Consider the following 21,782-nt stretch of genomic DNA (forward strand, 5'->3'; position numbering starts at 1 on the left):
TTCATCACCGCAGGTTCTTGAGGCTCTTCACCATGAAACTCCTTGTTGTCTCCCTGGCCTTGACCATATTTGCAGGTGAGTGAAGGGACTTCATCAGGTGGAGAAAAATCATGAAGCACAGTCTTCTGTAGCCTGAGGACAAGGCCTTGGGCCACCTGACCGGCTATTCCTTCTTCTTTCCAGCCTGCCTAAGGACAGTTGTAAGGGCCAAAAGATTCAAGCACACCAAATGTGCCACTGAAAATTTTGCACCAGAACTGGCTGCATCACAGTTCTTGAAAGCCCCAAGGAGTTAGGCTCCTACCTCATTCCCAGGGACATTTGGGATGGTATTATCATGAACTTTCCACATAAAAGAAAAAAATAAGAGCTGGACGGTGGAGAGCCAGAGGGGAGTCAGCAGTCCCGATCTCTCCTGATTTAGTTTTCTATATTTAACTCACCTTTTCCCCAGAAAACAGGCCCCGGAGGTAAAGTAACTCATGACTCCCTGAATTCCTAAATACAAGACACATACAGAATCCAAAGATGGCAATAGAGGATACCATGATTCACAAGTGCTCTTTGTCTTCCAGGGTCCCAGGCTTTTGTCCTCAGAGATGAGTCGGATTCCAAGGCGAGCCAATTGAAGCAGGAGCTGAGGGAATATAAAGAAAAAACGACTGATGCATTGATAACAAAATTCATCTTGGTTGAACATTCAGATGTTGGCAGGGCATTGAGGTAAGCAAATCAGTCACATCTGCTGTTCTGGTCGCCGCATCTCAAAAAAGTTCTGGTCGCCGCATCTCAAAAAAGACATAGTGGAAATGGAAAAGGTGCAAAAGAAAGCGACTAAGATGATTATGGGGCTGGGGCACCTTCCTTATGAGGAAAGGCTACGGCGTTTGGGCCTCTTCAGCCTAGAAAAGAGACGCCTGAGGGGGGACATGATTGAGACATCCAAAATTATGCAGGGGATGGACAGAGTGGATAGGGAGATGCTCTTTACACTCTCACATAACACCAGAACCAGGGGACATCCACTAAAATTGAGTGTTGGGCGGGTTAGGACAGACAAAAGAAAATATTTCTTTACTCAGCGTGTGGTCAGTCTGTGGAACTCCTTGCCACAGGATGTGGTGCTGGCGTCTAGCCTAGATGCCTTTAAAAGGGGATTGGACAAGTTTCTGGAGGAAAAATCCATTATGGGGTACAAGCCATGATGTGTATGCGCAACCTCCTGATTTTAGAAATGGGTTATGTCAGAATGCCAGATGCAAGGGAGGGCACCAGGATGAGGTCTCTTGTCATCTGGTGTGCTCCCTGGGGCATTTGGTGGGCCGCTGTGAGATACAGGAAGCTGGACTAGATGGGCCTATGGCCTGATCCAGTGGGGCTGTTCTTATGTTCTTATGTTCTTATTTCTTTAGACTGCCCAAGCATGGGAGTTGGGAGGAAAGAACCTCAGGGGTTGGAGCTGGGTTTGGTGTGGCCAAGTTATCAGTTTGGAACCCCTGAACCCAAGTCACAGACATCCCTGGCATAAATTGGAGGGTTACAACCCATTGCGTGGGGCGCAGTGGCTGTCGGAGGACCCGCCCCCAACTAGAGCCATGTCTAGAGTAGAGGCAGTCTATTAGGAACAAATCAACCCCTGACCAGAGCAACAGACAGAGTGGATAGGGAGATGCTCTTTACACTCTCACGTAACACCAGAACCAGGGGACATCCACTAAAATTGAGTGTTGGGAGAGTTAGAACAGACAAAAGAAAATATTTCTTTACTCAGCGTGTGGTTGGTCTGTGGAACTCTTTGCCACAGGATGTGGTGATGGCAACTGGCCTGGATGCCTTTAAAAGGGGATTGGACAAGTTTCTGGAGGAAAAATCCATTACGGGGTACAAGCCATGATGTGTATGCGCAACCTCCTGATTTTAGAAATGGGCTATGTCAGAAGGCCAGATGCAAGGGAGGGCGCCAGGATGAGGTCTCTTGTTATCTGGTGTGCTCCCTGGGGCATTTGGTGGGCCGCTGTGAGATACAGGAAGCTGTACTAGATGGGCCTTTGGCCTGATCCAGCAGGGCTGTTCTTATGTTCTTAACAGAGAAGGAAGGGAGCCCCATCTCCTGTGCTACAATTCCACTGGTGAAATGCTGCTGCTGTGGGGATTGGGCAACTCAAAGCCAATCCCCTCTGCTACAGACAGGGATCAGGAAAGCTTTTTGGAAGGTAGTTGAGAATCCAAAACTCATAGAAGCCATTTGGCTGAGATAAGGCAAAAAGGAAACTCCCCCTTTGGTTGGTACTGGGCCCCTTCTCCAGCTGTCCAGCAAGCCCTCCCATTCCATTGCCCGACTCTCGCCAAACACATCCTGTTCCCCTAAAAGTACCTGCTCTGGCAGGCTGTGCCAGAGTAAAGTTGCATCAGGACAGACATACAAAAATCCTTTGGCCGGTGGATCCTCCCTTGTTGTCACTCAGACTCCAGATCCTTCCAGTGTTGGTGTGTCTTTTGGGAAGGAGGTGAACAGGGAAAGCGAGGATGCTTTTCACGGAGAAAGTGCAATGTGGAAGGCGCAAGTGTCGGCGGCCAGGACTGCAGGATGAAGAGCAGAGTCTGGAGAAATGGAGGCTCCTAAGAGATTTCCTCTAAGAACAGGGGTTGATAAAAGCTCATTGAAAAATGGGGTTTATGTTCAGCCTGCCTATGTAAACCACCTTGAGTCTATGAAAAAGGTGTAGCCAGGTGAGCACCAGGTTGTGTCTGTTGTCTTGTGTGCTCCCTGAAGCATTTAGTGGGCCACTGTGAGATACAGGAAGCTGGACTAGATGGGCCTTTGGCCTGATCCAGTGGGCCTGTTCTTATGTTCTTAAACTACAATTCCCAGGAAGCCTTGCAGGTCTCTTGTTATCTGGTGCGCTCCCTGGGGGCATTTGGTGGGCTGCTGTGAGATACAGGAAGCTGGACTAGATGGGCCTAAGGCCTGATCCAGTGGGGCTGTTCTTATGTTCTTAACTACAATTCCCAGGAAGCCTTGCAGGTCTCTTGTTATCTGGTGTGCTCCCTGGGGCATTTGGTGGGCCGCTGTGAGATACAGGAAGCTGGACTAGATGGGCCTTTGGCCTGATCCAGCAGGGCTCTTCTGATGTTCTTATAAGTTCTTATGTTCTTGTGAGATATAAATACATGAATGAACAGGGAGGTTGGCTCTTAAATTTGAGACTTTCCAAGAGACAGAGAGAAAAGGGGAGAGAAATCTGTCTGACCCAACACTTTTGTTCTTTTGTGCACAGCTCCTGGCTTAGTAAAACATATGAGAACGTTGAGCAACACCTGGAAGCCCTGCAGGCCGCATTGCCTGCAGAAGCCAATGAGGTCAAACGCCAGGTGTCCTCGGCATTAAGGGATTTGGAGCGGAAGGTTGCCAATGGCCTGCGTTCAATACATAATGAGGTGGCTCCTGAAAGAGAGGCCTTCCGTCAAGCTTTGGAGCACGACCTGCATTCAAACCTAGAGAAGCTGGATCACTACATACGGCCCTTGCGCCACGGCTTTGTCAAAACCTGCTCGGAGCTGAACGCGAAACTGGACGAGATGCTGAAGCAGCAGATGGAGAAGCTGCAGCCGAAGGTTGAGAAGATTCAGAGCTGGGTACGAAAAGTCCAGGACTACCTCGAGTCTGTCACAGATCAGGTGCAGGAGCACATCAGAATAGAAGTGGAGAAGGCCCATAATGTCTTGCAGCGGCCTGCTGCCCGCATCCTGGAGGTATTAAAAAAACACAGGGAGGCCTTCAATCAGTGGGTTCGTACTCCTCTTCTTCCTGAAGATCACTGATTTCTTTCACAGGCAGTCAAGACTGGCCCCTTGGTCAGACTCTAAAGATTACCAGAATACGTATCCTCAGCAGGTCAGTGGGGCATGTCCATCACATCTCCTCCCTCTAGATTGTGCAATAAAGGGAAGATCCTGAATAACGCCTGGTCTGGGCTCTGTCTTTGTCCTGAGTTCTTGTTGTCCTAGAGCAGCTGCAGACAGAAGGTTCACCGTCTTTGTTCACGAATTTACTCTGGTTAGGGACCAGAGCATGGATGAAAGTAAAAAATGGATGCCTCTCAAAGTAGAGCCTTCTATAGCCTTTTTCATTTATGCAAACTTATGTAAATTTATTCAAATTTTAAATGTGAAGTAATTTCCCCCCCGACCCCCAACACAGTGTCAGAGAGATGATGTGGCCCTCCTGCCAAAAACTTTGGACACTCCTGTCCTAAGTTAATGAATAATGAGAGAACAGGGTGGAAAGGATAATTGATCGTCCTGGGAACTCCCATCGCTCAGAGGCAGCTGCTCCCTTTGTCGTAGCAGTAGGTTCTTGGGACTCTTCACCATGAAGCTCTCTGTTGTCTTCCTGGCCTTGACCATCTTGGCAGGTAAGTGAAGGGACTCCATCAGGTGGAGGAAGATCATGAAGTACAGGCTTTTGCTGCCTGAGGATCCCCAGTCAATGATACCACCTTGGGCAGCCCGATCTGCTACTCCTAGTCTTTGGCTTCTGGGTCCCCTTTTTGACCCTAGGCCTGGGAACAAATTACCCACTTTACCCCCCTCTGAGGGTACTTGTCAGGGTCAAAACAAAGGACACCAAATGTGCTGCTGCAGCTTTTGCACCAGAGCTGACGTTAAAGCAGTTCTTGGAAGCTGTAAGGAATTAGGGTCCCTCCACACGTCCGGAGATATATGGGATGGTATTGTCATGATCTGTCTTCCCCAAAGAAGAAAATAAAATAAGGAAGAGAAATATCCCAGATTTCTGCTGGCTCCAGCCAAATCCTATTCCTGGGGCCGCCACCAGTTGCAGCATGCCAAAACAACTATTGCTCCACTGGAAATACTGAAGGTCTCCTTGGAGGAAGGAGACTTTTGTCCCCTTCCTCTGGGGAATGCCTCAGTTCCCGCAATGGGGCTTCTCGAGGTTGCGCCGCCTATTTTGCCAGCACAGACTTGAGAGCCTCTGTGTCAGGTTTTGCAGCCTGACACAGTTAAGATACAGCAAAGGAGGGCTCCTTCAGTCCCACCCCCTCCCACCCCAGATCCTCCCCACCTTCCCCCTGCCCCAACAGACCTTATCGCCACCTGGAGCTCTTCCCTTGGTCTGGGCAGCATCCGTCCGGCATGTGCTTTATGGCAAGTTTACAACACCCAGTGCCCACGCTGGCGCTGGCCCAGGATAAGATGGGGCCCTTAACTTTGTGTGTTTTCACATTTCTGCCATAAAAAAGGCCCCTGGGACACCTTATGATTCCATAAACTATCACAGAACATTGGCTTATAGGAAGACAATCCCTGGTGCATTTAGCTCACTACAATCTACACCAGGTAGCAGAGGCTCACAGGGTTTCAGAAACAGGGTCTTCCTCACTCCTAACAAGAAGATGCTGGAGATCTGGGCCCTTCTGCATGCAAAGCAACTTCTGGACCACTGAGCTAAGGCCCCACCATCAATCCCCCCAACAGAGAACTTTCAATGATATTAAAAAAATAATTATAATCAACTCCAGTAGTTCATCAAACAGGCCAATTACAGGAACCATGAACAGCTATAAAAATCCCCAGAATCCTTTGTATGAGAACTACGTTGTTGGCAATCTTCAGTCTCGAAAGACTCTGGTATCGCGCTCTGAGAGGTGGTTCTGGAACAGCGTCTAGTGTGGCTGAAAAGGCCGATTCGGGAGTGCTCCCGAAATGAACACTACAATATACCGTTTATCTTTAGACAAAGCAAGAAATAATGCTTTGGAGGTTGGAGGCTGGACAAAGTAGCAGGACATGTTATCTCTGATTGAAAACAAATTTCCACTCATCTCCCACCATTTGAGACAACATTGCAAAAAACACTTTTCCTCTTATAAACACTTTTCCTCTTTTTATAAACACTTTTCCTCTTTTCCTCTTATAAAGAGTGCGATACCATAGTCTTTCGAGACTGAAGGTTGCCAATATATCTTATAAATAGCATGAGATCAACCCTAACTTTGACCAGAGCCATTGGTGTTGCAATCAAAAACAATCAATTGTTGCAATCAATTGTTGCAATCAATTACAAACAGTGTTGCAATCAATTACAAACAGATCTGACCCATATAGAGTGGAGATGTTGCTCAGTCAAATACCTGGAAAAATCCTAAACTGTGCCACCTCTACAATACTTTTGACAAGCCCGCTAGTGAGGTACGGCCAAAATCAGGTTGAATTGGGGGGAAGAGTTTGATACAGGACTTTTTCACAGCTGCGAAAAACCTTGAAAATGTGGTATACCCGCATCAAAGGTGGGGAGAACCTACAGCCAGTGGTGTAGCGAGAGGGGGTGCAAAGCACTGAGTTTGGCAGGGAGCCTCACTGCAGCATGCAAGCAGCCCCTCTCCCCTTCGAAGCCATTCCGGGAGGGGGGAGCAAAATGGAGGCAAACACAGGGAGGTGAACACCTCTGTTTTGCTCCCAACGTCTGGAATGGCTCCAAAGGGGACGGGAGGGGCCACTTGCATGCTGCTGTGAGGCTCCCTGCCAAACTTTGTGCTTTGCACCCCCGCTACCTATGCCACTGCCTACAACCCCAGTTTTGGCATTCCTGGAGGCAGACGTGTGGGGAGTGGGAGGTGGGGCCAGGATTTGGTAGTTATGCCGAATCCTGATCCCATTCCCAGGTGGCGCGGAGCAGCCTCTGATCACTCTGTTCTGCTCAGATTTGTGCCACCTCCTGAGTAGGCCCATTGGGGCCAGTGCAATGCGACACACGGTAAGGAGAAAGTTTTCCCCTTGCTTTGGGTTGCGCCAATTCTGGCCCCAAACTTGTGCTGGATACAGCGCATGTCCATTGGCCTGCCTGTTCCCACACAAGTTAGGCTGTAAGACTGTAATTTACCTTCTGGTAATAACAACAAAAATTGCTTTTGAGAAGTCCCCATGCTCTTTGGTTTGACATCAGTGATCTTGGTTTGCCATCATCTTGGAAGGATATGTTTTGTTCTTTGAAAACACAGGCCAACACACATTTTGCTTCCTTAACCGTTACACCAATTCCTGGGTATATTTGGGGTGGTGATTCTAAAAATGGTGTCCGTTTTGCCCTATCACGTCTAGTTTTGGAGATATAGTATAGCCTCATTAGTGACTGGTTCAAGCAGCTTCCTCATGAGGAAGTCTACACCATGACTTCCTCATGAAGCAGCTGCTTGAACCATTCACTACTGAGGTTATACTATATCTCCAAAACTAGACGTGATAGCGCAAAACGGATGCCATTTTTGGAATCGGCACCCCAAATTCATATCAAGCCACCATAAAGTTTGGGAAAAACCTATCTGACCCTCAATTTTGTAGGCCTGTGAAATCAGGCAAGAAGAAATCCTCAGTCTCAGCCAAGAAACAAAAGATCTTCTGTGATAAAAAATAAATAGGGTTGGTTCAGATCCTTGCAAGAGAAGATGCCATGATTCAGAAGTGCTCTTTGTCCTCCAGGGTCCCAGGCTTTTACTGATCTTCAGCTTCCAGAATTGTCTGAAAAAGGGCAGTTGGCTCAAGAATCAGAGATTGGCCAAGTGCTGTTGTAAGTAAATCAGCTACATTTCCCTAGACAGCAGTTCTTCACAAGTGTAGGGGACGTGGCATAGGAACACAGAGGATTGGAGCTGGTGCTCGTGTTGCCAGATTATCCATTTGGAACCCTTGAAATAGAGCTTCAAAGCTCCCTGGCATGAAGGGGTTCAACCCATTTTTTTGGGGGGGTGGAGCAGAGTTGCTGTTGGATGAAATCAACCCCTGGAACCCCCTGAAACAAAGAGGGAAGGGAATCCCATCTCCTGTGCTGCACTGCCGTTGGTGAAATGCTGCTGTTGCAGGGAGTAGAAAAACACACAGCAGCCCCCCCCCCCACACACACACACACACAGCCGAGGGGAAAAGACATTTGAGCAGGAAAACATCTTTTGAATTCCAAAACTTAGAGAAACCAGGATGCTTGTCATGAGAAAACCACAAAATGGAGGCTGGATCTTAAATCTGACACTTTCCAAGGGAAATAGAGAGGGGGAGGTCTACTTTGGGTCTACTCTGACCCAAAACTTCGCTCTTTTTTCCACAGCGCCTGGGCAAGTGACAGATTTGCCCGAGTGAATCAGCGCCTGGACGCCCTGAGGGATGCCGTCCCCCCAGAGGCCCAGGAGGTAGGCAACCAGATAGCCCAAGCATCGTGGGATGTGATGAAGAAGGTTTACGACACATTGCGTACACTGAATGCAAGGGTGGCTCCCGAAAGAGAGGCCTTCACTCAAGCTTTGATGTCCGACCTGAATCCAATCCTAGAGAAGCTGGATTCGTACACACTGCAGTTGCGCCACAGCGTCACCCAAAAAGGCCCGGAGCTGAACGAGAGAGCGAACGAGTTGCTGAAGTGGCTGCTGGAGAAGGCGCAGCCCCTGGCTCAGGAGATTCAGACCAGCTTGCAAGCGGCACAGGATTCCCTCGAGCCTGTTGTTGATCGGGTGCAGAAGGAGATCCTAACAGAAGTGGAGAACACGCGCAATACCTTTCAGCAGTCTGCTGCCCGCGCGCTGGGGGTATTCAACAAACACAGGGAAGCCTTCGATCAGTTCATCCGTACTCCCCCATTTCCTGAAGATCACTGATTCCTCTTGCAGGCAATCAAGACCGGTTCCCTGCCCAGTCTCTTAAAAATACTACAATATGTATCCTCGGCAGGTCATGTCCGTCACACCCCCCTCCTCTAGACTGTGCAATAAAGGGGATATTCCAAAACAATGCCTGGTCTGGGCTCTGTCTCTGTGTTGTGAGTTCTTGTTGCCCCGGAGCAGAGGTGTTCAAACTTTTTGGCAGGAGGGCCACATCACCTCTCTGACACTGTGTCGCGGGCCGGGAATAAAAAAAAGAATGAATTTACATTTCAAATTTGAATAAATTTACATAATTGAATATATTAGAGGTGGCATTTATATGAATGAAAGAAGGTCTTGCAATAGCTCAAGGCCTATAAAAGGCCTTGCACAAAGCAAGGCTGGCCTTTCCTTGGCTGCCACTGCTGCATCACAGATGTGAAACAGCAAGCGGCGGAGGGAGTCCTCGTCCCACAGCTCACATGAGAGGTCAAACAGTTGCCCTCAGCTGTGTTGGGCCAGCACGAGCTCCAGCAAGTCTCTAGAAGGCCAGAGGCTCATTGGAGACTGGGAGCCCCCGGTGGGCTGGATTGAGAGTCCCTGAGGGCCGCAAGTGGCCCCCGGGCCGGGGTTTGGGTACCCCTGCCCTGGAGCAACTGCAGCCAGAAAGCTCACCATCATGTTCACACACATCAAAGGGAAGAGCTTCAGATGCAAGATTTGCAGGGCTGGTTTGTACTGTCCTGTTCTCATGGCACACAGGAGTAGCCTCACCTCGCTGGAGAGGATTCTGTTCAATAGATATTCCTGAGCACACGTGTGGCTAGAGCAGTGCCAGCAGCGCTGAGCGACACCAATTTCGGGGGTGTTTGGGGGGTGACGCCACACTGCACCTCCGGGGCTCTGTGGGTTTTCTTCCACCCCTCAGAGTGGCTTCTTTATGTTTTCACAAGCAAAGCAGTTGCAAATGGCCAACCAAGGGGACTGGACACATTGATGGTTGTGACACCCCCTTGGCTTGTCTTTCTTGGGTGGTTCCACCGTTGGTTCAGAGATGGAGCTGCCAAACACAGCGGAGCAGGGGGGCACCATCTGGCTTGTCTTTCTTTGGCCAATCCAGCCCACTTGGTGTCTCAGGTTACTGACGGTTACGTGATGACATCAGTCACGTAACTGACGGTTACGTGATGACATCATCACATCAGTGCCAATAACTTGTGCACCAGGTGACATCCGACCTTGCTGTGCTGCTGTTTGAGTTCTGATCTGCTCTGCACTTTAGGCAGAAAATCCTGGAGAGTACACAGAAGCGGTGGCATAGCTAGAGGGGGTGCAAAGCACTAAATTTTGCAGGCAGCCTCAGCGCGGCACGCAAGGGCTCCTCCCTCTCCCCTTTGGAGCCATTCTGGGCTGTGAAAGCAAAGCGGAGGCAACAGGGAGGGGGAGGCTCCCTGCAAAACTTAGCACTTTCCACCCCCCCTCTAGCTACACCACTGTACAGAAGAAATACTGGAACCCCTTTTCTATGGAGTCCTTTGCCTCTTTACAGCTTTGTCCAAAACTGGGTTTGTAATTGATAAATTGATTTTAGGGCGGTTTAAATTCCAGATGGTTGCCTTGGAAGCCTCATTCGCAAAGCAGCCTCCCACAAACTGTTCCAGCAAATAAACTCAACCCAGTTGCCCCCTTGGGAGTTTTGTAGTGCAGAAATCCAGACACCCCACCCAACTTCACATCCCTCTGATCTTTCCGTGCATCTCTAACCTCCCAGCCCAAGGAAGGCCTCAATGAGAGTATCCATCAGGAGACATTTATTGCCCTGCAAAGTGCAGGCACCGAGTCATGGCAGAGAGTGAGGACAGGTGGTGGCAGAGGATCTTTGCCAGTGGGTTCCCATGGCACAGACTCACCTCCCTCTCTCCTTCATCCCGCACCTCCCTTCCTCTTCTGCTCTTGGTTGCTAGGCTGGACTTTCCCTGGGGGTTCTCCCCCAAGCCCCCAGTGAAGAGATGAGTGTTTCCATCAGGGACTTGGCGCAGGGCAAACCTTTTGGCAGACTTGCTGGGCATAGGGCGCCATGCCTTCTTGCACCTCTTGAATTCTGCCTTCCAGTTCCTCTGTGTATGACTGCCACTGGGGCTTCACCCTCTGCTTCATTTGTGCCAGTACCTACTTAGCCAGGTCTTCCATCAGCGGCTGCACTTTCTGATCCACGTCCGCTGTGACCTTCTCCCTCGGCTGCCCCAACTGCTTCTGGACTTTCACTTGGTAGTTTTTTAATAAGTTGATGCCCTCAGTGAAATGGGTGCTGCGAAGAAAGAGTGGACGGGTTAGCCTGGGAGGAAGGTGCCTAGGGGGCAGCAGCCCTGGAATAAGGAATCACTTTTTGGGTCTGCTTGGGTGTGACTACGCAGATGGCCTTTGACAGCTGGCTCCAGAGTGGGTCTTTGGCAAGGTGCTGAGCTCCCTTCTACATGACAGGGCCCCCTCAAGGTTCCTGGCAGGGCTCAGGTTGCTCCAGTGCGCCTGTCTATCTTTGAGATACTCTTGTTGGCATCCTTCAGTCTCGGAAGACTATGGTGTCACGCTCTGAATGGTGGTTCTGGAACAGAGTGTCCTCTCCAGTGCGCGAAGCCTGGGTAAAGTAGGTATGGAGGATAGGCTGTTTCCCATGCAGCAAATCCCCCCTCTCCACGTCGCTGAAATGGTCCAATGGAAAGGCAGAGGCCAATACGGTTGGTTCCAGCGGCGTCGCAGGAGTTGCCAGAACGTGACTGTGTTCAGCCATGAACTGCCTCCGGCTCCGGATTTTGCCTCGAGGTTGACTCCTGAAGCCTTTTCCATAACTGGATGTAGCCACAAGGCAGTGGAGGTTTGGGATCAGAGTTTTCCTTCTCTCAGATGAGCTGCCTTCCCAGGCTGACGAGCCCCATCTACCCGGTGGCTGTTTAGTCGCCTCTTACGACAAGTACAGCCAAACTGAGGGCCTATTCTTATCCCCAGCCCCCAGGGGAATTGAGATACTAAAAGCACAGAAAAAAAATTGTCCCCCATTCCAGTGCTCAGCAGTGACTCTCCTATCAAGGGCAATGTGGTTTTCTGGCAGGGCAGCGATGTCAGCCTTGCCCTGGGTCAGTACAACCTGTGCTTGTGACAAAGGGGGGAAGATGAGGGAGGGGGGTGCTGTTTGCCCATTTCACCAGCTTCCAAAAAAAAACCTGGTCCATCCAAGTACTTCATCTCTTGGCCCGCTTCTGCGTTGAGAAATGACTCTGTAGTCTTTCCAAAAATGGTGCTCAGGCGGTTGAAGATGTCGCTGGGCTCCTCGGTCCCAGGAGAGGCCTGGGAGCCTGTGGGAGGAAGGGAAACCACAAGATAAAACCATTTGCAACAGAATGTCCCTGGTCCTCTGACCTTAGTGCAACACTCCCGTGCAGTGTGACGAAGGGCACAATCCTAACCAACTTTCGAGCACTGACATAGCTGCACCAACGTGGCGTGCACTGCATTCTGCAGTGGGGAAGCAGTCAAGGAGGCCTCCTCAAGGTAAGGACATGTTTGTTACCTGACCTTGGGGACTGCATTGCAGCTAAGTCAGTATTGAGCTCCACTTCCGCTTTAGCGGAGGCGGGGTGCGACTGCTCCGCTTTTACATTCACTGCTGCGAGGAGCTCTAACAAAGGTTCGCACCGGGCTCCCTGCACCCTGAGGAGGCTGCAGGAGGCTTGGGTAAGTGCTCCCAAGCCCCTGCAGCCCCTTGAGTGGCGCAATCCTGGGGATCGCGCCGCTGCCTTCCACCCACCCCCACTGCCTCACCCGCCCCCCCGCAAGAACTTACAGTAGCTCAAACTCTCCTGGAGAGTTGGAAAACCACTGTCCTATAGAGAAACACTTTCTCCTTGCTTTGTCTGAAATTTAGGTGTTAACTCTTTGCAAGTTTGGCTGCTGGCTTTCTGACCTTAACAAACATGATTTTGAGCCATGGAGGGCTCTGATAGCGCTGGTTAGGGAGCCACGAAGACCTGCTAAGGTTATGCAAACAAGCTGCTTTCTTGTGGTTGCTTACCTGATGGAAGGTTAATTGACACCTCTCAGGTGTTTCCAAAGCTCAGCTGGAAATATAGAGTTTCAGCTGTTAAAAAAGCACATGCGGAGGGGATTTAAAGTTTGATCTACGGGCATGCTTTGGGGGGGGGGGGTTGTGTGGAACCCTTGTTTCAAATTGGTGCGGTGTTTAAAAGGCCAGGATTCAGTTCTTGCCAGAATGCGGGAGGAAGTGCCCACAGTGGAGATGAGGGGTGCAGGCAGTGGAAAGCATTTACCTCGGGGCTGCACTGCGACTGCACCAGTGCTGAAAAATTGGATAGGACTGGGCTCTTTCTTTCTTTCTTTCTTTCTTTCTTTCTTTCTTTCTTTCTTTCTTTCTTTTATATTAAACAGTAGAAGTGATCCAATAAATCAGTAAAAAAAAAAAAAAAAAGGCAGCAGCCAACTTGATGACACTCTCTCAACTGAATAGAATTTTTAGTATTGGCTCTGATACATGGAAATGAGAGCTGATTCATACTGACACCTTATTGGTTCCCTGCTGCGTCAATCATAACATCTCATTGGCCAGTTTTGAGTTAAGAAAATCCACTTTTTGTTACATAAGGCAGTTGTGTTTATAACATGATGGTATTATTCATAAATACAAATTTTCCAAGTGGTTTCCACAATTTTGGACACTAATACTGTCAGCGCTCCCTCCAAGGGTGTCACCCATGTGGTCTCCCACTCCCCAGTAATGCCACTGCCAGAGATATTGGTTGGCAACCTTCAGTCTCGAAAGACTATGGTATAAGCCTACAGCACCCAGTGTTCCCAGGCGGTCTCCCATCCAAGTACTAACCAGGCCTGACTCTGCTTAGCTTTCGAGATCATGGTATAAGCCTACAGCCCCCGGTATTCCCAGGCGGTCTCCCATCCAAGTACTAACCAGGCCTGACCCTGCTTAGCTTTCGAGATCAGACGAGATCTGATAAATCAGACGAGATCTGATAAACTATGAACTGATAAACTTTCTCTCCATGCAATGAAAAAGCTTCCTCTATTAATTTCCACAGATCAAGCTGCTGCGAAAGACTCAGGAACTGGCTGAGACAGTCGTTTCCCATCAGTTGCCAACTCTGATCTCTAGCCTCTTTGGTTCTCCATGGTTAATTTCTTTGAAAGAGAAGTATGTGTTGGGGCAGGGGGGCTCAAAACATTTCTGGAAGCAAGCCTGATCCCTCATATCACAGAGCAGTGCAAGGTGAACTGTAGCGGTGCAGAAAATGTACTCTGCACATGCTTCAAGGGACGGTCTCATCTCTTTTGATTTTCTTGCCAAAGGCATTGAAAGACATGAGCTTTGATGCTGTACTTTGGCTCATGCTCAGCTCTTCGATCGTTTTGGGCAGCCCTGAAAAGCGGCTGACATTTTAGATCAGGGCAACCCCTGTTTACAAGGTTGGGTTCTGGAACTGAAGCAGCTGCTGTGGCTGTCAATTTCTGGCTCCCATTAAAGAAAGATCAACAACTGCCTAACTACTGCCCCCATTTCCAGAAGCCATTCCAAAGAGTATGATAGAAAAAGAGCTTTTCTTCCTAGGGCACTGACTAAATAAATTGAGTTCCAACTGAGCCCCAGGCAGTGCTTGTTCCCTGTTGACAAGGGATCCACTCCCCCTCCCTCACAGCCCACCCCAGCCCTTGATGGGGATGTCAGGGGTGGTTCCAGTAGATGCCATTAACCTGTGGCCACCCTTGTCCTCACAATAACCCAGCAGAAGAAGACTGCTTTCAGGGCCTACATCTGTCCTATGACATGCTTCCCCTCTTCATGTGGCCCTCCATTATTTTGTATGTGTCCTTATCGGTGTTCTTTTCTCCCCACTGGCTCTCCTCTCTCCATGTGCTTCTCCTCTCTCACATCTGTGCCCTGCAATCCCACGTGTGGCCTCAGTGTGGCCCAGAACCAACCACAGACTGTGCCACTCCAGCGACACCTGATTCCCACTCCTGGTCAGACTGAACGAGCTGGAAGAACCTAAGATGTGGACTAGCTGTGGGAGCTACAGGTAGTGTGGTTGGGGTTGGGTTTAGAATTCCGTAGCAAGAGGCAGAATGTCAATGTTTGCAAGCAAGATGTTCACCAGATTCCACAGATGTTCCATGGTGATCATCTTGGTGCCAAACAGTGGCACAAAAGACCTTTGGTGTGAAGCATTTGCACAAATGATTGTGCACATTGGAAGGGGGCATTGCTAAGAAAACCTCTGACTCCCTCAACCTCAGAACACTGCTTATCCCTTTTCCATGAAAAATTCACCACCAGCTGCTTTTGTCCTGATGCAGAAAAGATGAGTGTACCCAAGGCAGGGAAAAATTCTCCCAGGCAAGGAGAATTTTAGGGGAGACACTGCCACGGCATTCACCTTTCCCAGCTCTTCTGACTATACAACGCCACCTGATTTCTTTACTCAGCATGTGGTGGGTCTGTGGAACTCCTTGCCACAGGATGTGGTGATGGCGTCTACCCTAGATGCCTTTAAAAGGGGATTGGACAAGTTTCTGGAGGGAAAATCCATTAGGGGGTACAAGCCATGATGTGTATGCGCAACCTCCTGATTTTAGAAATGGGCTATGTCAGAATGCCAGATGCAAGGGAGGGCACCAGGATGAGGTCTCTTGTTATCTGGTGTGCTCCCTGGGGCATTTGGTGGGCTGCTGTGAGATACAGGAAGCTGGACTAGATGGGCCTATGGCCTGATCCAATGGGGCTGTTCTTATGTTCTTAACTACAATTCCCAGAAAGCCTTGCAGGTCTCTTGTTATCTGGTGTGCTCCCTGGGGCATTTGGTGGGCCACTGTGAGATACAGGAAGCTAGACTAGATGGGCCTATGGCCTGATCCAATGGGGCTGTTCTTATGTTCTTAACTACAATTCCCAGAAAGCCTTGCAGGTCTCTTGTTATCTGGTGTGCTCCCTGGGGCATTTGGTGGGCCGCTGTGAGATACAGGAAGCTGGACTAGATGGGCCTATGGCCTGATCCAGTGGGGCTGTTCTTATGTTCTTAACTACAATTCCCAGGAAGCCTTGCAGGTCTCTTGTTATCAGGTGTGCTCCCTGGGGCATTTGGTGGGCTGCTGTGAGATACAGGAAGCTGGACTAGATGGGCCTATGGCCTGATCCAGTGGGGCTCTTCTTATGTTCTTATGTTCTTTAATGAAGGAAATCCTGGGAATTGACTCATACACTATGCTGACATCAGGGGCTGCTCCAAACAGATTCTGTGTTGTTCAGGTTCAAAGGGGAGCCAAAGGGAGCCAGACAACATGTTAGAAAGAACAAGATTTATTGATTTACAAAAGAAGAAAGGAGTTAAAATATAGGTCAATGTACATACATTAGATGAAAGACAAAAACAAAAAGCCAACAAAAAGCCAAAGAAGAAGCATTCAAACAACATCCCTGGTTTTGCATCCCCTCTAGCAATGCAAATGTACTACAAAATGTACTACAAATGTACTACATATGCACATGTATATGTATGTATGTGAATATATGTATGTATCTAGCAAATGTACTACACAGATGAGCTACAGTCAGTTCTTGGTATCCAGGTAGGTTCTTGGAAACCCCAGCAGATACCAAATTAGTGGATTGCGAATCATTGACCCTATGGGGACAGTGGGGTTAGGGGGAAGGGACAGCTTACCAGCCAGCGGTGGAGACCCTCAGGATTACAGCACAGACCTCCAAAATGGCACTTGCGCAGAGAAGCATGGAGCACTTTAAAATGGCTGTGGGAACCTTCAAAATGGCATGGATAGCTTCTCCACGGGCATTTTAAAGCTTCCCATGGCCATTTCAAAGAGCTCCGTGCTGCCCCGTGCAAGTGCCATTTTGAAGGACTGTGCCGCATCCTGAGGGTCTATGCTGGCATTCGGAATGCAGCGAAGACCTTCAAAATGGCACGGAGACCTTTAAATGGAACCCACGAATAGCTTCAGGATGACCACGAGTGCCGGGGAGACATGAACGCTGAGGATCACTGAGAACAGATCGTGCATACAGATAGTTAGGTGGCAATCCTGGTCCCCACACATAAACAAATCCGCAGGTCCCAAATCCATGCATAGAACTGACAGAATATGAATAATCACCACCAGCCCGATCCCTTCTTCCCTTTGCATATAAAAGAGATACATAAGGACAAGATGAGCGGTAGACCTACCATGGTAGCTGTGGTGTTTGCATTGGCAGGTGGTAGATCCTGAAAGACAGAGAAATACATGCCAGGAGATGAGATCTAAAATAAATCAAATTATCATGCTATATAGATGACCTATATGAATAACACAGGCCTACAAAATTGAGGGTCAGAAACGTTTTTCCCAAACTTTAATGTGGTTTGATATGAATTTGGGGTGCCGATTCCAAAAATGGCATCCGTTTTGCCCTATCACTTCTAGTTTTGGAGATATAGTATAGCCTCTTTAGTGAATGGTTCAGTGGTGTAGGCTGACTCATGAGGAAGCTGCTTGAACCATTCACTAAAGAGGCTGTACTATATCTCCAAAACTAGATGCGATAGGGCAAAACGGATGCCATTTTTGGAATCAGCACCCCAAATATACCCAGGGATTGGTGTAATGTTTAAGGAAGCAAAATGTGTGTTGGCCTGTGTAATCTGCACCAGCTCTATCCCTTCTTGCCTTTGCATATATAGGACGTAGATAAGGAGTGGGGAGGGGTGACCTACCCAGGTGGCTGCAGTTTTCTCATCAGCAGGAGGTGGACCCTGAAACACACAGAAATATGTGTCCACAGATATGAACCAAGCAGCCCAATCTTAACCTGCCCGCAGGATTGGGGACAGTTACGGCTCAGCCCGGGGTAAGGGGAATTCCTTCCCCTTACCCCGGGTACTGCTGCAGCAGCCCCAGTGGGGCTACTCAGATCTGTGCCACCTAAAGAGGTGGTATAGATACAAGTAGCCCCATAGGGGTAGCTGCCCACGACACAGGGTAAGGGGAAGGAATTCCCCTTACTCCAAGTTGCACTGCAGACATGCCAGGCCTTGCTCTGTAAACAGCACAGGTCAGCTGGCTTGCCTGCTCCAGGGCATGTTAGGATTGGGCTGGAAGGGAATTGGCACCTCCAGAGTGGGAAGATGGGATAAAGATCCACGAATAAATACATAAATTGCTAACAGGAGATGTGCATGGAGTCCGGAAGACAGAAATGTACATCTGGAGATTAGAATTGATATTAAGAGGTATGCCAGGTGACCCTCTGGACCTCCGTTTCCAGTTGACCTCCTTTTCCAGTATGGCCCTTGTTGACTGGTCCTTTGATGAGGCCAAAAGAGGCAGTTGCATTAGGCAGTAGACAGTTGGGGGTGAGTAGTGCTCTCCTCTGTTGGGCCACTCACCTCCCTTGATTCCCTCCCCCCCCCCCGACTTTTCGAAGAGGGGGCAGAGCACAAAAGTGTGGAGGAGAGGAGAGCAGGGAGCTAGATTGTTAGCAACAGTACTAAACCACCAGGTATCTTCAAATTGAGATGGCCAGGTTCCTAGGTGCCCTCACAGGGTGCCAATTGGCTCCTTCCTGCATGATAAGCAACATCAATTAAAGCTGGGAAGTTCAAATGGGAGGCAAAGAATGCACCTCACCTTTTCTGATGGCTGGATGACTTCCTCAACACTGATATCTCCTCTAAACTCCAGTTTCTTGACAGTGTGGTAAGGAAGACGGTGTTCATATCTCAGGAAATGCTTCCCGTTGACAGAGACCTAGAGAAGGAGGGGAAGTGGCTTGACAACCCCCATTCTCAACCCCCATTTGGAAGCTTTACAACCCCCACTGCAGTGGCTCCCAAACATTTTTGACCCGCAGCTCCCTTGGCCTACTGGCCGTTGACTGCAGCTCCCCGTTACATTCCATGGCAACAGTCAAGATCCCCTAGGACGTGAGGAGCCTGTCTGAAAAACCACAGTGACCCCTGGAGCCAGGGCACCCCTTAACTCATAACACACACTCCTAACAGTGATGGCCATCTCAAACCATGTTCACCAGTGTGTTGCAGCTGTCAAAGATCCCTGGCATTTTTCTGGCTAGCAGAGTTTATTAAGAGCTAATAGCCTTCCTCAGGCCAGGAACCCCAAGGCAATCCTATACAGCAGTGATTTTCAACCACTGTACCGTGAACAGTCCAACGGTTTGCCACAGGAATTTGGGGGATAGGAGTTGGTCATTTATTTGTAGGGCCATGGGGGATGTGAGCCCCTGGTTGGCAGCGCGGAGTGCCTTGTCCCTTGTCAAAAAACTGATGGGATGCCTTGACAACTTTAGCACCTTGTCAGTGTACCAACAGATGAAAAAAAAAAGTTGAAAAGTGCTGCTATACAGTCATCATGTGAAAGTCAAATCACGTTGAAATGCCACCGTCCTCATCAATACAATGTTGCAGCCACTCCGGCTGCGATTGACCCCTCCTTCATAGGAGAGGAAAAAGGTGGCCTAGCGTGGCTCCCCAAATCCCAAGGACCCCACCTCTATCCGCTTGCTGACTGCCCTAATAATAAGACCATCCGCTTCCACAACAGCAGCAAAGCCTCAGCATCTTTTACAACAACAGTCAAGGCCCCTCAGGACACAAGGAGCCTGTCTGAAAAACCACAGTAGCCCCTGGATTTAGGGGCATTCCTTACCACATAATAAGCACTCCTGACAGTGATGGTCATCTCAAAAGATTCACCCTTACGGAAAGGCAATCTGGAAGTCCGCTCCGCTTTCCACCACATGTATGTCCATGTGTTGCATACGACCAGAGGTGGGGATTCATCAAATCGTGGGTTGAAATGGAAGGCAATGTCACCATTCGAGCAAGTCAGATCAATGGAAAATCTAAAATTTGAAGGGGTTTTGAGGTGAAGCTGGTTGACTGTGGGGTAACTAGAAAAAAAGCCTACATGAAAAAAGTCCACACAAACTTTGACAACAGTGATTAGGGTTAAGGTATTGGGGGGGGGGGAATTCAATGGATTAGTGTTAGGGTAGGGTAAGGAAAGGTATCTGACCTGCATTTCTGTCCTTCCTCTAGTTTTTTTTCTATTAAATATGCAGGAATGACCAAAGATGCCCTGCGAAATGCTGATTTATCCCAAGGTATCTGGAGACTTATAACCCTTTTTGCAGAGAATAAACTTACGAGTTTATACCACACCTTTTACAAATCAAACTCCAATATCAGACACTACCTAACTAAATTTTAACCACAGAAGGAGAAGGAGCTCGAATGAGGGATGGAAATTGACAGGGTGGTGAAAATACCAAAGTGGATGGATGGTGAAAAGGAGGGCAGGGCGAACCTCTTTGCAGAGGAAGCAACCCGGGCTTTGATCAAAATCATTCTCCCCTCCTCCAGGGTCCCTAAAATGTATTGGGTCTCAACAAGACTCTGTGGAATAAACAAGCAAGAAATTAGGTCAATTTTTGATAGCCCTACTAAAATATATATATTTCATATATATATTTCATATATATATATTTCAAATATATATATATATATATTTCATTATTTCAAGCCCCCAAATTAAAAATCGGGATCTTTTTATTTTATTTTTTTAAAGGACTTTGGGCCTGAAAGATTGGGAGTGGGAATACCCTGAGCAGAAATCTAACTCAGGGCTGGAAGAGAGAAAAAGAGGAAATGGGGAGATGAAGGGGCCATGTTTTGGCTGCATCAACTTGAAGGTCACAGACAAGGTCGCTACTTCACCTGCCTGCAGGTAGTGCCTTGAATGTCAGGTGAAGGGGTGCCCATCTATCTTGTTTCTGTTCCGCATAAAGTGTACATATGTTTCTGACCCTGGGAACAGAGGCAGGGAACAGAGGCAGCTCTCTGTACCCACGTCTGAACATCTCTGCTTTTGCCCTTGTTTTGAGTGCCCCTTTGTTATTTATGAAACACCAACTGTGCCAAGTGATCTACAAAATGGATCGAGACCTAAGCCAGATTTCCTTCTGTCTGTCCCCTGCACTGAAAGTCTCTCCCCCCCCCCCACACACACACTCACCTTTCCCGCACCCATTATGGAACCTCCTGGAACCCAGCACTGAGTGCTTCAATTCCCAGGTTCTCCAAAGATGAGTGAAAAAGATTGGTCTGGAAAAAATAGTTTAATGAGATGAGATATAATGGTCTCCATTATGGTTGGCAACCTTCAGTCTCGAAAGACTATGGTATAAGCCTACAGCACCCAGTATTTCCAGGCGATCTCCCATCCAAGTACTAACCAGGCCTGACCCTGCTTAGCTTCCGAGATCAGACAAGATCAGGCATGGAAAGACTATGGTATAAGCCTACAGCACCCGAGATTCCCAGGCGGTCTCCCATCCAAGTACTAACCAGGCCTGACCCTGCTTAGCTTCCAAGATCATGGTATAAGCCTACAGCACCTGGTATTCCCAGGCGGTCTCCCATCCAAGTACTAACCAGGCCTGAGCCTGCTTAGCTTCCAAGATCATGGTATAAGCCTACAGCACCTGGTATTCCCAGGCGGTCTCCCATCCAAGTACTAACCAGGCCTGAGCCTGCTTAGCTTCTGAGATCATGCTATAAGCCTACAGCACCCAGTATTTCCAGGCGATCTCCCATCCAAGTACTAACCAGGCCTGACCCTGCTTAGCTTCCGAGATCAGACAAGATCAGGCATGGAAAGACTATGGTATAAGCCTACAGCACCCGAGATTCCCAGGCGGTCTCCCATCCAAGTACTAACCAGGCCTGAGCCTGCTTAGCTTCTGAGATCATGCTATAAGCCTACAGCACCCGGTATTCCCAGGCGGTCTCCCATCCAAGTACTAACCAGGCCTGACCCTGCTTAGCTTCCAAGATCAGACATCCGCAGGGTAACAGTGCTGCTAGTTACCCATTATAACGCTCCATATTATAATTATAATATTATCTCCATTATAACACTCTCCATTTGAAACTTGAAATTTATTTATTATTATATAACCATAGGTCATTACAATATATGAGAGCACATATTACAATATATACATATAAAAGCACACAATAGCATTACAACCTACAA

At 48.7% G+C, this 21,782-nt stretch overlaps 2 protein-coding genes across 2 annotated transcripts; one reads left to right on the plus strand and one right to left on the minus strand.

Moving 5' to 3' along the window:
• The first annotated feature begins 4,372 nt into the window (after positions 1–4,372).
• LOC136661084 (apolipoprotein A-IV-like) lies at positions 4,373–8,666 on the plus strand. Its single transcript, XM_066638104.1, has 3 exons — positions 4,373–4,415; positions 7,501–7,588; positions 8,123–8,666. Exons 1-3 carry the CDS (start codon positions 4,373–4,375, stop codon positions 8,664–8,666), a joined length of 675 nt encoding a protein of 224 aa, XP_066494201.1.
• Positions 8,667–10,457: 1,791 nt separating this feature from the next.
• Positions 10,458–21,004, minus strand: LOC136661549 (galectin-5-like). The gene is made up of 8 exons (XM_066638839.1): positions 20,760–21,004; positions 20,052–20,140; positions 19,392–19,587; positions 18,354–18,473; positions 17,441–17,479; positions 16,913–16,951; positions 11,887–12,001; positions 10,458–10,959 (listed from the first exon to the last, which is right to left on the minus strand). The coding sequence occupies exons 1-7, from the start codon at positions 20,772–20,774 to the stop codon at positions 11,948–11,950; spliced, it is 552 nt and encodes a 183-aa protein (XP_066494936.1). The 5' UTR covers positions 20,775–21,004; the 3' UTR covers positions 10,458–10,959; positions 11,887–11,947.
• Positions 21,005–21,782: the final 778 nt, after the last annotated feature.

This window comes from Tiliqua scincoides, chromosome 10 (assembly GCF_035046505.1).
Source record: "Tiliqua scincoides isolate rTilSci1 chromosome 10, rTilSci1.hap2, whole genome shotgun sequence".
Classification (NCBI taxonomy): Eukaryota; Metazoa; Chordata; class Lepidosauria; order Squamata; family Scincidae; genus Tiliqua; species Tiliqua scincoides.

Excerpts from the sequence above, each read along its gene's own strand:
- LOC136661084 (XM_066638104.1), top strand. The coding sequence starts at position 4,373 with ATGAAGCTCTCTGTTGTCTTCCTGGCCTTGACCATCTTGGCAG. Across the intron at positions 4,416-7,500 it reads GGCCTTGACCATCTTGGCAG|GGTCCCAGGCTTTTACTGAT; the intron begins GTAAGTGAAGGG and ends TTTGTCCTCCAG. Across the intron at positions 7,589-8,122 it reads GAGATTGGCCAAGTGCTGTT|CGCCTGGGCAAGTGACAGAT; the intron begins GTAAGTAAATCA and ends TTTTTTCCACAG.
- LOC136661549 (XM_066638839.1), bottom strand. Across the intron at positions 19,588-20,051 it reads GTTGCTTCCTCTGCAAAGAG|ATTTTCCATTGATCTGACTT; the intron begins GTTCGCCCTGCC and ends TTCAAATTTTAG. Across the intron at positions 18,474-19,391 it reads TCAGGAGTGCTTATTATGTG|GTCTCTGTCAACGGGAAGCA; the intron begins GTAAGGAATGCC and ends CTCCTTCTCTAG.